Here is a 15,643-nt window from a genome sequence, read left to right as displayed (position 1 = left end):
TTGTACTTAGGGTTGCCAACAACTGAATAACATAAGACAAAAAGTCTCTCTTTTTAACCTAACTAAATATTCTATGGTAGCACCCAAAACCATGAAACTCAGGCTTCTGAACGCAGCCACAACAGGCAGGTCAAAATAAAATACCAATATGAAAAGTTGTTGGTGGAAAGTTTTAGAAATTTATATACATGATACTTTTTTTATAAATCTGTAAAATAACACAAAAATATTTCTTCCACAAAAACTGCCTTATTTGCACTCAGATGGTTGGGATTTTCTCAATTGTTTTCGAATATCAATCCAGATAGTCATTTCTAACAATCATCGGGTTCTATAACCAATGCGGGCTATTTTCCTACTTTCCGGGTGAAAGAAATTATGTGCAGCCGGCAAAATGAAATGTTAGATATCAAACTTTAAACCGCGAAGTACGAATTCCACGTTTCGGCTTAATTTTTGAAAATCCGCAATGATTAAAATTCATACAACAATATCGATCAACAAGACATCGCCCGTCCGATGACTAACACAAAAAATACTATTCAATTATAATAAACTGCTAATTCATTCAATTATATTCAAAGGTAAATATCGTTGAGCTGTTGTAATACGATTTCATTCAGCTGTATTAACTCCGATGATGTCATTGTTTTTATTAGTTTGCAATGTAAATGAGTTCTCAAACTTTATTGTATGTATTTAATAACGTTTCAGTTATACGATTTCCCAATTAACTTTTAAATTAACATTGAATGAATATATCTGTTCAAAGATTAAACAATTCAATTATAATTATAATAGATTTTGGTTGTGTAAATGGTGAAGCAACGTATAAAATTAACAAGGTATGTTACGTGAAGTTAGGACCAAGCATTGTCTATAAAGAAAATCTATAATGTAAGACATTACCTTCACATTTTTTGCCTATTTTGAATTGAAAAGTTCCTTAGCGCGCAGAGTACTATATTAAGTGGGAAGTTTGGGTAATGTCAGCTTTAGTGCAGTAAGGAAGACTCTTGAATTATCTCATCGGTCGTACAGTTTTGAACAGAAACCGTTTCTTATACTGAATTACATCGATGCGATGGTTATGAACGCAGGAAATGTTAATATTAAAATAGGAACGAAGATATAAAAGAAAGTTGTGGAGAGACTTATGTTCAAGCAAGCTTACAATACATAAAATACATTTAGTAGGATGGAATATGAATTTTTAAAAGCACGCTCTAGTGTCACAAACAATGCGGTGCTAAATGACTACATATCTGAAAAATGGTACAATCAAGTTGATGTTATATAAATAGACTATACGAAAGCATTCGACCGAATTGACCATAGTTTTCTTCTTAAAAAGCTTACAGCACTTGGTATCCATGAAAAATTTATACAATTGGTTTAAATCTTACCTCTCTGATAGAAATCAGGCTGTCGTCCTCAGTGGCTTCTGTTCTTCTTGGAAAAATATCGGACTAAGAACGGTTCTTCGCACATTCCAGTGCGTATTTAGCCTGTTTTTACTGAAGCTAATTTAAAGAGCTTAGAATTATTATTTTTACCTAAATTCTTAACCTATAAGCGTGCAGCATTTTGATGTTATAATAACGAAAAAAATAATTATTATCTTCTCATCTATTCTTATATTTATTTTGATAAACAAAACTCTCTTGAATCGTCAAAAACTGTCTATGTTCACTATTTTAATTCAAAATCTTTGTACAATTATAGTTATAAAACATGTTAAATGAATCATTCACAGAGGCACAATACGTAGCTCTTTATGTTCAGTTCAAAGTTGTAAAACAAGGAAACGTAACGGTGCGTATAATAATAACCATACCCCACGCGGGTTGCGATGTGTTCTCGGTTTAATTAGGCCGTGAATCACGCCCGCCGCAGCCAGCCTCAGTGTCACCGACCTTCGCAATATTGCACTCGGATGCGTGTCTATCACTACACGATGCTAATCATGCCACGTTCCGGTTGTGAACCGGTTCCGGTGTAGAATGTGGGAAGATATATTGCGCCTAATAATATCCTTTCTGTGACAGAAATATTGGATACTTACGAGCGGCCTGGTAGCGTAAGCTGCAGAACTGGTTTACTGTCTGTCATATACCTGTATAAAGCCGAAACACGACGGATATGGGTGCCGGTAGATTAGAATTTTATTGTTGGAAGGTTTATTATTAACGAAGATTTGCCAAGAATGTTTCTGACCACTGAGGACCGACAGCATAAATTAGCAAAATAAACAGACATTAAACATAAAGCAAAAGAACAGGATTTTGAAGTAATAAAAACACATTCGAGAGGGGAAAAATATTCACGGTCACCTTCAAAGTGATGGTAAAGTTCATTTATGTTTACTTGGAATATTTGTAGCTATAAGTATGATAATACTAAGTTCACCCGCGACTTTGCATAAAATTACTAACACATTCCTTTAGGAATTGCTTAAAATTTTCAGAGTGAAATGTATCCTATATCCTTTCTGTATTCCTGACAACGTGTGTGCAAAATTCACATTTGAATTACAAATATTTGCTTAGGATACATTGATGTAGTGATTATCGGTATCGTGTAAATGTTAATATGCATTTGCATAAATATAACAATCAATTTAAATAATTATATGAATAATAGTTATATAATTGTTGCTTGTAGTGCCCATATAGATCTAAGAACCAACCTAATAATTATTAAATACCAAAAATCATATTTTGATAGTTACAACAATTAGTTTTGAAATCCTAAAAAACGCTCTTGTTTCAAAGTTCTTATTATTCTAGTTGTTTAGGAACAACAAACAGTAATTAAGTATAAGCTCATTTATATCAGGTGTGCTTGAAATTGGGAAAGGGGAAACGCGGTGAGTTGCATTCTCGCACGCCCGCCACCCGAACCCCACAGAACGTGAGCTCGTGACACATTCACCACGCTCCCCCCAGACCCACACCTCTCCCCAACCCATCCCCAAGCCACCACCCTGCCCGTAGCTTCAACGGAATGCAAATTTAATATTGCTCTTTGACTTTACAAGGGCACTAGCTTACGTTGTAAGATACAGTTCTAAACAGAGCACGTGGAATTTAAACGGTAACAATAACAACTAGTCAATACACCAGAGAGAGTTTTCTATGCTCATGATGCCTTCGTTAGTGAATAGAATAGAAATATATTTAATTATTTACCAAAGGGAGTGACAATAACATAACATATTGTACATACATGGTAAACGTCATGAAGCTACATCAGTTCGTAAAGGGGCTATGACAAGAACTGATAAGAAACTCCCAGACAATCTTTTAAATCATATAACAACCTAGGCCCGGCGCCCATTATCGGCATCGGTACGACTGAGGATTTTAGGTGGCAAATAGCAATATACTATCACATAATGGCAATAAAGTAGAAATTTCCGTGATATGTGGTCGTAATAACAAAAATACCGCTTCGGTATGCTTGAGGCTGCTGTATCGGCAGCCTCGAGAATGCTTCGGGATGCTTCGGCATCCTTCGGTACGCCGCCGGCGCCGAGGCAACACTCGGGGGAGACTGTTATGATGAGAAATACGATATTGAGACGCTTCGGCAAGCTACAGGACGGTGCGGCATCCTTAAGGACGCCTCGTCATCCCTAAGAACGTTGCAGCATGCTAAAGCATAATTGCCGATAGTGTGCGCTTGCATGTAGGATGCCGAAGGATCCTTTTCCTTGCCGATGCCGATAATGGGCGCCGGGCCTTAGCCTACTTTATATAATATTAATATTATAAAATTTTAGGTGGCCTACGCAGAACCGGACAATGCATCATTGTTAATTATATAAAAACTAATGAAATCACTGGACTTATGAGACATAATATTCTGTGTTAAAGTGATGACTGCAATTGTAATGGGCAGGTCATAATCATTTACGTCGTAACTCGTGTGAGATTGTGAACAATGTTGTACACATTTAAATAAAATACGTTTAAAGGAATATAAAGCGTCCTCCTAAAATACTGATTAGGACAGCTAACGAAATAATATTAGAAAGCGCGACTCTCAGCGCGTTATTTTTACCAAGCGGTGATAGTGCTTAACTTGACATCGAAAAGTATTTTATAAGGAATTAGTTCTGAGTAAAGAAATAAAACTGATTATTAATTAAAACATATGAATGTTTACAAGGTGCTACTTATTTTTGTAAGCCTATTAGTTTCAGTAGCGGCTGGGGCGATTTTCCCGGGACTTCCACTGGTAGATAAGAAATTTATTACTTTTATTTTACAAAATGAATTACGACTTCACAGATAATAAAATTGAAACGGTTGAAATTGTGAATAAAATTAAATTCACAGGTCACATAGTCACGTCATTAATTAAACAATGGAACATTTGCAAGCAAAAAAAAACAGCTTGTCAAAAGTTGTTACAACATTAGCAAAATTATTCACGAATGATAATTCAGTTATAAAATTAGAATAGTTTGTCAACAGAGATCTACGTCAGCGCTTGTTTACGGACTCAAACTGCTGACAAAAACCAACAATGAATCGACATGTTTTGATTGTTATTCAGTGAAAAGGCTTGTTGTGCGTTTCCTTGAAGTGAAGTATCAACATTGTGAACTAATGGATGGAATATACCTGATAGTGATATTTATACGACGACGACCTATAGAGCCCAGTAGTTAGTGAACCTGCCCACTTAGCTAGAGGACCCGGGTTCGAATCCCGGTAGGTGAAAACATTTCTATGATGAATATTGATGTTTGTTTCCGAGTCATGGATGTTTATATTTGTGTAAGAGTGTGTTAGTATTATTATTATTATTTGATCAATGATTTGGTCATACAATTAAGGTCCAACCATCCAAAAATGCTATATAGATTCTATTCTATTCTATTTCTCATCAAGAGACCATGACACGTCTGGTTTGTTTGAAATAACACGATTAAAAATAAATTTTCCAGAAACAACTCCCAAAGTAGACCTTTGTAACGCTGCATAGCGTTTAACTTATGAACAACGCATTCATTTAACTTGATAATAAGTTTGGCAGACTCATACCGTACTTTACTAAAACTATACAAAAAAAAATCATATATTATGTCGCTTATCAATTATCATCAGTTGAACGTCCTGCTCGTCTCAACCCGTATTAGCATTAAAAAAAAGACGAGACTGAAGTGTCAGGACACTTTGATGTTGGCCCATACTTAATAAATACGATCTAATTGATAATACTAATAACATTACGATCAAGTGCGCGGAACCCTTTATTATCGAATAACATGTACCATGAGGTATTTACCAGTAATAAATAGTCTTAAACAAATCCGCCCAGTAATTTCGGAGATAAACCGGAACAATTAAAGTTTTTTTATCTCTTTTTCGACATAAAACCGTTGTGATAGTTGTACAATAAAATATGTAGGTATAGAATAGACTACATTTTCAATTCAGACTTCACGGAAAATAGAAAAACTCAAATCTAATTCCGATTAATTGTTTTATTTACTTTGCTCACATTTACAAAGTTAATTGAAAGACAATTCAGCAATACAAAATGGCAATAAAAATTGAATAGAATAAATAAAATACTTAAAACCATACTGCAATCACAATGATATAATGTAATATATACACGTATAAATAAGGAATATTCCTAATATTGCAATTAAATTGTTTTACACGATCTTGCTGCTTATGAATAAATGATGGTGGAGAAACAAAAATAATTGTGATTCACGCCGAATTATATCAACTTGAAAAATTTGAGCCCTAATTACAATTATAAAGCGAATATTTAATTGTTACGCTTTTACGCCTCAATTACACCACCGAGCATCACGGGGTACAGAAACATAACAATAATACATATTATATGTAAAACTGCAGCTACTTCAAACAATTAATAATATGATAATAATTGAAACAAACAGCCGGACCTAAGTGCAATGTTTGCATTAAATTATTTGTTATCTCACAAATACACAATTATGTTGTCTGATAATTTGATTTCAAATATAACTTTTGTTTATCTCACTTTGACACTATTATATTACAATCAGTTTGCCTTGAATGAGCGTCAATAACCATAAATGTATTGATCATAAGGAAAAGTTCTACAAAATACTTCAAAGGACAAATTAGTAAGCAAATTAATTCTTTGCAATAATCGAGTACTATTATATTTTAGCATTACTTAGAGATCGGCAACGATTTTTAACATATAGCTTTATCGGACATTACCAATATCTATTGTTTTATATATAAGAGGGGGTAAACGGTCAGTGGCTCACGTGAAGGGGAGGGGTGAGGCAACCGCTCATGGAAATCCGCAACACGATGACTTATATTCTTTTTTTCTTTTCAAATTCGCATGTATCTTGATTTTGTTTTATTTTATACTAGCTGACCCGACAGACGTTGTTCTGTATATAATAAATAAAATAATATTTTTATATGAATTTGTCAATAATAATAACTTCAAAAATTACTTCGTAAAATATGCAGCCTGCTGTCGTAATGAAATTGCTTTACAGCAGAACTGTCAAACCGTGCGTCAATAAATTCTCTCATAGAAATTATGTATGGACACATCAAAGGAAAAACAAATTTGTTGTTTTTATTGAATTTAGCAGCATTTTCCTATTTATTCACCTTTTAAACCTACTCTGGACTTCCACAAATAATTCAAGACCTAAATTTGACAAATCGGTCCAGCCGTTCTCGAGTTTTAGCGAGACTAACGAACAGCAATTCATTTTTATATATATAGATTATTGTGTTCTTGGTGTCACCACAGTACAGACTGTGCATGTTGTGACAGCTTCATTTGTTGTACATTCAACTAATATTTTTTAGTATTCAATATATTTAAGCGTATAAGAATGTAACAAACAACTGGTTGTCCTATAGATAAATAAATAAATAAATCAACAGAAGTGATGAGATGAGTTGCTGGATTTACGGTTGGGAGTATGTTCTTACTGTACCTAGGTCGTATCGGTGGATTTGTCAGTCGTGATCCGGGTGAAATTATGAATTTTGACGTAATGTCTCTGAGCACTCCCTGTGATAAATGCAGTAAAAGATGCAGAGAGGAACCCCATCTCTACGCAACGCCAAAGAATCGACTTGATTTTATAATACCTACAATAAAACTCAAGCTAATATCTGTTCATTATAAATAAACTATAATATTATACATATTTACATTAACATTATATATCATTACAAAAACAACTATGAATGTGGGAAATTTGATAATAATTTAACGTTTGTCTTTAAATAATAGTTGCAAGTTATAAATTTCGATTAAATTCAAAATACATTTAATCATATAGATGTACGTATTACACATGTATCTATACAGTAATTAGAGTAATGTAATCGGTGCTCAAAATGTAAACGAGTTACCAAACAGGCACTCAAATCGATTGTCGGCCTTAAAGGTATGCTAATTTTAACCTTCACTCAACGCAATAAAGAGAAAAATAAACAGTAAACCGACACCAATTCCATTTAAGAACAGGTTATATTGTTCAACAACAATTAAGAAACTTGTTTTCTTTATGAATATTTATTAACAAAATAAGATACCTTAGTATACATGTTAATAAGGATTCAAAAGACGTTAACCCTGAGATATACTCAGATGACGAAGAGCGACCCAACCTGTAAGATTTTAACACAAAAGGGCAAAACTGTTATCAAAATATGTTAGTGATTTGAAGTGAAAACATCTTTAGCGGCGTTGAGCACTTTTCTTGGGATGGGTATAAAATGTTAAACTCGCGTCAGGACATGTGGCCTGATCTAAAATTCGTAAGACAGTCTTTTAAATTATGTATGAAAGAATTATAGTTTGGCTATTTCAATTTAATGATCATACGGTCATTGGACCAGTGGTTGAATCATTGTGATTGCAAAGCCGTATACCACCGCGAGGTCGAGGGATCGAATCTCAGCCGTGAAACATTTTTACAGTTAAATTATTTGGTTCTTTAAGCTTTGTCATTAGCGAAGACTCTCTCCCTAAGGCGATAGTTATACTTGCATTTCTTTGTTACTTATTTTTTTGTTTGTTACTACCATTGTATATATCATATTGTATCAGTTTTAGAGAATGGCGATGATGATGCTGGTAATGAAGATGGTGATAGAGTCTTGAAATTATGGATGAAAGTTGATTTTTCTGAGAGATAACCTTTTTATTGTAAAATAATTGTAATAGCTCTGAAGTGTTAAATTTTTATTGTTATATAAATTGTCATTTTTGTATACGATAGTGCAATAAATTAATATTGTATTTAACCACATATATTTTTATGTACTTTAATACTGATAAAGAAAGCAATTCAATTCAAAAATTGCACAACGTTAATGTTCAAGTTTTTACTTCTGCCGGCACTCCCGAAGTGCACCCCATATTTTTTATTATCTTTGTCATGTTAAGACTATAATCCCAAGCCTTAGGTATTACTGAATAAAGCAGAAAAACCGAACAAAATTAACAGAAAAAAGGTTTTTACAGAATGAAAATAGAATATATTATAGGATTCAAAAAGGTAGAATATGTCCAAAGGGATCACAGCTCACGGTAAATATATAGTTAGGTATCCTGCAAGATAGGATTGTTGACAGGAAATTATTTAAATTTCAAATCAGAAACTATAAAGCTCCAACAGTAATAAGTTGTTTAATTAAACCAGTCGATAAACTGCCACCCGTACACGACAGGCAATTATTAATTTCCAGCAACTGCTATAACCAAAAACCATTAATTATCAAAGAGATCAATAGAGTTGTACGTGGAAGGTCATATAGAGAGCCCGAGGCACGACCGATCGACAAAACCAATTAAAACCAAATTGTTGAGTAAACAGTGCCGGAAGCTGCTGCCTGTACACCCGAATTCCGTATTTGTCTGACAACAAAGGACTGTCGTTTCCATGAATCCTGGTGGCTTTGTGGGTTTTGCTTTCAATAGACGTACAGTTGATGTTAATAGACTGTGTGTTGTTTCATTAGGAAACAAATTATTAAGCATTAAAATGGAACATTGCAATGCCATGTTGAAACAAGATAACGTGGACACCATCTTAAAATAATAAGCTTATATTTCAATAGTTCTTTAAGAATCATGACATCTTACTAGTAAAAAGCCTATCAAACAAATATAATATTTTATAGATGAAAGAAACTGATTTGAATATTAACTATCTATATTCAGCAGAATGTGTCATTATAACATTTTAAAATCGTTTACGGCCCAACTATATTACCTTGTATAGGTACTGACCTAGAAAAAAACCCACACATAAGTTTATTGCACACTATTATATCATATTCATAAACATACAATAAGATTATTGGAGTTTATAGAATATAATGAACTAAAATATTTTAAATTTCTCGTCTTTTCTTTTCATTTCTCATTCTGCGGGTATTCAATAAACTTAATGATATATTTAGGAACAAAAATATTGACTTGTGAATCGTGACCGTTTAGCTAGCTCGTTTAAAAAACGCTCAACACTGCTTTCAAAGAAAACAAAACAAAATATAAGTTATTCCATCAATATTATTACAATTTACGTAAATAAAACCAGAAAGTCTCCGAACTAGTTTTCCGAAAACTTGCGAAGCCAGTTCCAACGAAAGTGACCAAACTCGGAGCGACAACGGAAAAGTTCCACAGACTCCAGTAATATTTGTTCGAGACTTGAAACTTGGATGTTAACAACTCAGAAACCAATATAAACTTCACTACCGTCTGAATGCATATAGCAGTTTCAAGTATTGAGAAATTTAAATAAACTTATATTAGTTATTGAGTTACACAGTTACAATTCACTATAAGATGATTGCAAGCAATTATTTTAACTTACTGAAACATTTATATAATCATACCTACCTGTTTTATTTTTTAAACTAGTATTTTCTTCTTATTAATTAAAAAGAAACTTCCTTAATAAGGCTTATATGAAAGTCAAGGCAATAAAATATTTAAATACCATTTATTATTACCACGGTCGAATTATTTAAGTATTTAAGGAAGGATATGTAGGGTCAGCAGCATTCCGGTAGCGACAACATACAAAAGTCTTCATTTTATAAAAAATTGCTTGTTCAAGTTGTCGTATTTTAAATGTTACCCTACTACCGCTTAATAGAATATTTTGTTGTTGACTCAGGATTAACCCATCTAACTCAAATTTTAATAATCTCTGCGACTAATGTAAAACTACGAATCACTTAGAAATGTTGGCTATTGTATTGGACTCTGAAAGCTAGCTGTCATCCTTAACGTTATTCATCACTCAGTGAGTTATAACGAGGCTGAATTAAATTCATTTGCAACGATCTCACACAGATATCCAGCAGCAGACAAAACAAATTACAATAACGGGCGACCGACTGTTCAAGTGATACCAGACGGTAGCATTTAATTATGTAAATACGAAACGTGGCGGTTACGATATTTAATTTATTTTGAATTATTCAAAAGTGTTCATTATACACTGTAACTACGGCATTCATTAAAATTATAATGTCAAGCGAAGGGCAGAGCTCTGCCGGCGATTAAACGAAATGAACGAATTTTATCTGACTTCATTTCTTTGATAACTCTAGAAAAAACATAAATATAACTAAATCACTATCTAAGGCACTATCAAACAAGTTGATGTACATTTTAAAACACATTTTGTTGGAAATTAACGTGAGTGGAGTTTCGAAGACTGTGCCTCATACATATTGGGTTGATTAATACAATTATAAAAACTGGAAACGGTAAGTAGTCTCGTAAAAAATAAAAAATAACAGTTGTACCAAGAATAAAACACATAAATGTATATATGTGGAGATTATAATTAAATGGTCCCAAGAGACTTGTTGTTTTGTTTCCTTTCGACGGCTTTAAATAAAAGTAAAAAGTATATGAGTGTAATTATAACTATTCTGCTGGTAAGAATGATTTATTATTAAAGTTCACAAATGTAAGGGACGTGAAATTCATATTGCATTCACAAAGTAAGGCCGCACAGGCCTTACTTTGTGAATTTACACAGTGAATCAATGAACTTGATGTCAATCTTAATGATGACGAGCGAAGATTATCACCTTACGTCTAGTGAGACCTGTTGATGATGAGATAAAATAACGTAAAAGAAGAAACTAGAATAGAAGAGAAAATCTTTATAGCAATAATTAAAACGCCACACACAAATTTTATCTATAAATTTCATCTCACAATACTTTATCACATTAGAGAAGGAAAAAAAATGTATTACTGAATTTGGTAGAACACCTGATATGTCGGAAAGATTTTTCGCCAATAAATAGAAAAGGCAAGCAGATTATATTTGAATAAAATAACTCATGAATGTTAAAGCGTCACTATCTGGGATAAAATACGGCGCTCCCCTGATTTACATGACACATCTACCCCCTCGGTCGAGGGTTCCTCCCCGGCCCTGTGACGTCACACGTCACAAGCACACACAACCAAATGAAAGCACGTTTTATCTTCCTATATCCTATATACAATATTTCTGTCAAAGGTTATTCTTTTAGCTTTCTTAAATCTCCATCCGTAAATGTGATGTGCTGTGAATAGAAATGTCAATTTACCGTTCTTTATTTATTTTTTTGGGATCTCTGTTGGGAGATACAAATTTAAACTACACATATTAGGGATATTCCAAGGTGTGAGGTAGGTACGAACTACTGAGTATTATACGAATAAGAGAAACAATGACACAATAGCAAATGCGTAGGACGTTCAACAAAAAGTGAAAACGCGTATGTTAGCGGTACCTTTTATTAAATATATTTTTTTTCGAATTAATCCAATACATTGTATATATGTAGTCACATTTTTGCACTATACAATAGGAATTCCTTTTTTCTAAACGTAAAATTCCTTTCTAATAATACTCGAGATCGAGCCAATCATGACTCCCCATTTACTATTCTAGAAAACATATCCCCATGATCTTAACGGATGGCCTCTTCCAGGTCATTATTACAGATATAATGTGGGGTAAAGGTATAACGGTGAAGCCACGTTCCATCGTTGGTGTCCACGGTATCATTGGATTTAAGAAATGTGCAGTTTCCTGTAACAATTCCAATAAAAGCTACAGAAATGTTCAATCTCATTTGATCTTGTGCAACAGTATGCATCCTGGGAACTCAGCGCGCGCAAAATGTTCATCCCTTCACGTTCATGTCAAATGCTTTACATAATACCACGGAACAGAAACTTTTTCTGTTCCGCATACACTAACAGATGAAATATTTGTTTCTTTGGCTATAAAACGTAGGCACTGTGACAGCAAAAAGTCATTCTATTGAAAAATATTTGAATGAAACTGGTAGTGTTAAATTGACATTTACATTAGTGTCAATGTTTGTCCTGAAGGGTTGAAACGATAAACGTTCTCAACGATTTGTAAATTATAGAAATGGAAGAAAAAGAACGCGGGAATTTATAATGGCGATGCCTCTTACCAGAGAAACTAGAAGACCGTTGAATGAAAATTTTATCAAACTCAGATCGCTGTAAATCAAGAAACATACATTGACATGCTTGTTAATGTCTCTTAGGATACGTTCGCAAGAAATTCCATTGAAATTAAAAAAATCACTTTAAATAGACAACGTATTTAATATTGGGGTATAAGAGCCAACTTTTATATTTTTGCGTGCAGCTCCCCACTTATAATGATAATATTTCGCCACGATCTGATGTCATCAATCTCGTCTACAATCACGACTCGCAGCCGTCCATTACAGAAAAAGGACACCCTCGAGATTTACGTCCGAGCTGCGATCAATAAATCTATCAACGATTTCATCGAAACACGACAAAATTGAGCGGTATGCGGACGTAATATATTAAACCTGGAATTACATAGTTTTCATTGAACAATATTGTAACGTAATTTCAAGTTTCAAAACAACTAATTTATTCCTTCGACAGAAGTCTAGGTGTAGGTAATGCATGTTGGTATAAATTTAAACTTGTGCAATCCACTTCTGACAATGAATTATTATGATAGTAATTACAGAAACTGTAAATACTATAATTATAATTCAACTGGTTCTCATAATTACACCAAAAAACATTTTATATCGACGTATTAGCTATTTATCGATTAATATTTGGACGTACACGTGATATGTTATACTTTCAATAAAGTATTTTATTTAAGGCCAATGTATTTAATAGAATGTAGTTGTCCCTGTCCCCTGCACTGCATTCGATTTCATTATTTTTTTTGTTTGTAATGTTTATTTTAAAAACAATTTTAATGCTACAAACGATTTTATATCGACAAAGGGAAAACATTTCCAATTAAACACAACTCTAATAAATGATAATATAAAAGTAATCACATTTTTTTGGTCCATATTAAAAAAGGAGAGCTTTTATGGAAGTTATGAGAATAAAAGATACGCCCTTTCATTGCAATGCTAGGCCGCGTAGGAGAAACCCAAAATTTGAGCGCTATCCCATAGTTGCACTCCTCAACTGGCGACATAATATGATTGTGGTCCCATCAGCTGAATACTTTCACTAGCTATGGCGGCCCTTAACCAAATCACAAATGGACCTTGCACAGTTGGAAGAGCGTAACCCAAGCGGCGCGGGTTCGAATCCATAAATCTTATGCACTCAAGTACCTACTTGAGTGCATGAATCAAACTCCATTTGAGATGATAGTACGATACTTTATTGGTTAAGTTGACCCGGACAGATTCCTACTAAGCGTTTGAGGCCACTGCACACCCATTAACCGTATTAACATCCATTTATAGAGTTATAACTGTATTACAGTATATCATGCGAACTCTTGCCGATACAAAAACAAGTAGAGCGGCCTGTTTAAAACCGGCGCTCTCGTACAAGTATTTCAACTTGGAATCCACTTCTAATTAACTAATAGTTTACCTAGTAGACATCAGTACACTTATAAGACAAGTGTGTGCATTTAAAATATGAAGATGAAAAATGTTAGAACCCCTATGAACATTCATAGATGGCGCCGATGCAATAACCTACGAAAATTTAAAAGCAATGATAAGTCATAATGTTTACTTAGTGCATTGTACACTTTAGTTAGCAGTACCAAATAGTTGTAGCGTACTTTACTATACGAATAATTATTTGGTCGCAGAAATTTTGCTTATAAGACAAAAACATAGTATATATCTTCTGTCGTATTATAATAACCTCTTTAAAATGAATGGACTATGAACTCGTCCACAATTTAACGACAAAATAACGATGTGCATAATTTAAATAAATATTTAATAAAGTCAATCGCAATTATGTTTAATGAAAAAACCATGATTTTCATCTTAAAAAAATAATAACCATGAAAGTTTTGATGCAAGTGGAAGAAGCAGGGGAGTCTCTAGTCTCTGCCTACCCTTTTGACAAGCGTGATACTGTATATATTTAAAAGTTACCTGGAGGTTGTGGTGGCGGCGGTTCCGCAGCGACGATCTGCCCGTTATTTCTCACAGCTGCCTTCTTCCTACCTCCTGTTGTTGCTGGACTTTTAGTAGCTTCTCTCTCCACTCTCTATCAACAAAAAATCTAAAGTTACCTTCATTTATATATTTATATTCAGTTAAAAGTTACATAAATCAGTTAAATACACGATAATGTTCAGATCACAGGAGCGTTGCCGGCCTTCTAGAAAAGTAATCGCGCTTTTTTCAAGGTTCCCGTGTCGTATCGTCCTGGCAACACCGAACAAGGAAACTCATTTCACAGCTTGGTTGTCTTTGGAAGTAAGTTCTTTAAAAAACCCAGTGTGGAGGAACGGCACATATACAGGCGGTGGGGATGATATCCTAATTAGTGGCGTGTGTGAAGGTGGAAGTCAGCGGCAGGAATCAGGTCTAAGACACGCCCCACATTGCCTACGATGATATGCGAGAAGAATCATTTTAGTTATATTGAATTAGAAGCAATATACAAAATCTTGTAGTAAAATAAATAATATAATCTATATATATAAAAATGAATTGCTGTTCGTTAGTCTCGCTAAAACTCGAGAACGGCTGGACCGATTTGGCTAATTGTGGTCTTGAATTATTTGTGGGAGTCCAGAGAAGGTTTAAAAGGAGAATAAATAGGAAAATGCTGCTAAATTAAATAAAAACAACAAATTTGTTTTTCCTTTGATGTGTCCATACATAATTTCTATGAGAGAATTTATTGACGCACGGTTTGACAGTTCTGCTGTAAAGCAATTTCATTACGACAGCAGGGTGCATATTTTACGAAGTAATTTTTGATGTTATTATTATTGACAAATTCATATAAAAACATTATTTTATTTATTATGTACAGAACAACGTCTGTCGGGTCAACTAGTAGTTAATAAAATATCTTATATATCTGTTGCACAATGATGACGTTAAAACATTTAATATTAAATAAAATTAATAGTATGACACGAGTGTTTCAATACCTCGTTATTTGTGAAACAGTGTATGAAGTAATGTATGATACTCATTCATTTTTAAGTTTATAATTCAAATTTTACAATATGAGCCTAGTTATTAAAACGTGTTTTAATTAAAATCTGAATTTTATTAATTTTCGTTAAATATGAATTTCTTTCGCT

At 33.6% G+C, this 15,643-nt stretch overlaps 1 protein-coding gene across 1 annotated transcript in view; it reads right to left on the bottom strand.

The window, feature by feature from the left end:
* Positions 1 to 11,849: 11,849 nt before the first annotated feature.
* The window catches only part of LOC126975223 (probable JmjC domain-containing histone demethylation protein 2C), a 95,897-nt gene continuing 92,103 nt past the window's right edge, over positions 11,850 to 15,643 (bottom strand). Inside the window, exons 7-8 of the mRNA XM_050823017.1 lie at positions 14,475 to 14,589; positions 11,850 to 12,115 (exon numbers count right to left, since the gene is read on the bottom strand). Of these exons, the coding sequence (XP_050678974.1) occupies positions 11,994 to 12,115; positions 14,475 to 14,589 (237 nt within the window). The 3' untranslated portion in view covers positions 11,850 to 11,993. The remainder of the gene's footprint in view (positions 12,116 to 14,474; positions 14,590 to 15,643) is intronic.

This window comes from Leptidea sinapis, chromosome 35 (genome assembly GCF_905404315.1).
Source record: "Leptidea sinapis chromosome 35, ilLepSina1.1, whole genome shotgun sequence".
In the NCBI taxonomy this organism is placed as follows: Eukaryota; Metazoa; Arthropoda; class Insecta; order Lepidoptera; family Pieridae; genus Leptidea; species Leptidea sinapis.
This window is presented reverse-complemented; position numbering and strand designations above follow the sequence as displayed.